This window comes from Phaethon lepturus, unplaced genomic scaffold (assembly GCF_000687285.1).
Source record: "Phaethon lepturus isolate BGI_N335 unplaced genomic scaffold, ASM68728v1 scaffold38826, whole genome shotgun sequence".
NCBI classification, from domain to species: Eukaryota; Metazoa; Chordata; class Aves; order Phaethontiformes; family Phaethontidae; genus Phaethon; species Phaethon lepturus.
The window spans coordinates 941-1,940 of NW_010547558.1; the positions used below are offsets into that span (position 1 = coordinate 941).

General features: G+C 61.9%; 1 protein-coding gene across 1 annotated transcript in view; it reads right to left on the bottom strand.

Annotated features, from left to right (window-relative positions):
* The window catches only part of EFNB1 (ephrin-B1), a gene marked incomplete at both ends in the record, with an annotated part of 3,025 nt that overhangs the window by 936 nt on the left and 1,089 nt on the right, over positions 1-1,000 (bottom strand). The window contains 1 exon segment of the mRNA XM_010289682.1: positions 551-679. Within this exon segment, the coding sequence (XP_010287984.1) occupies positions 551-679 (129 nt within the window).

Sequence of the window (1,000 nt, forward strand, 5' to 3'; positions counted from 1 at the left end):
GCCGGGGCAGCCCCAGCCCCCCGAGGGGAGAGCGCTTGGCTGGCCATAGCGGGCGAGAAGAAAAGAGCAACTCTTCCCCACTTCATCTGATTTCACTTTTCTCTCAGCAGGGTCAGGAACTCAGGAAACCACCTTCAAAGGGCTCAGCTCAAAAACCCGAGGACCTCACCTCCTTCAAGCCCTCTCAGATGTACTGCGAGGAACCGATGGGCAGTGAGGAGGAGGAGGAGAGTGCTGAAACAGCACTTCCCTGCAAAGCTCCTGCCAGGACATACCGGAGCTGGGAAAACAAACCTGAGCCGCTCCACACCGCAGCCTGGCTGCCTGCGCCAGGCCCCGAGCGGTCCCCGGCCAGAAAGCACAGGGCTGGGGCGAGGAGATGCTGCGAGCAGGGGAAGGCAGAGACAGGCACAACGCTTACGGGAATCCCATCTGGATCCTTGCTCCGGAGCGCCCGGTATCCCCAGGATCCATGCAACAAGCCTGGCTCAGAGCTGCTCTGCCGGCACAGTCCCCATCCCTCCCCTGGGGTCTCGCCAGCAAAACCCACCCGGCTTGCCGGGCTCCTCCACCGCGGGGACCTTGCTGCGTGGGCTCTGCGTGACGATTTTCATGGTGTTGTCGGACTCCTTGCTTGGCCGACTCGTCGTCAGCTGCTCCGGGATCACCGCGTTCGGATCTGGGGAGGAGAGGAAAGGGACGGGTGAGAAACCTCGATTCCACCTGGACAGCACCCCCTGGACGGCAGCAGCCCCCTCCCCCGCCTAAAGAACAACTGCCCCCAAAATCCCATCCGGCCATCCCCCACGCGGCACAAGGGAGATGTGGGAGCAATGGGAGCTGCTGAGAGCAACAGAGCAAGCCCGAGCTGCTTCAGGGCTTGTGAAGCAGCTTCCCCACCCTCATCCCCCCGCTTTTACGTTTTTTGAGCTCCTGTGTGTGGGTTGGGACAAGTTTCTTGCATGGGCAGTGGGAGGAAGGGAAGGGAAGGGAAGGGAAG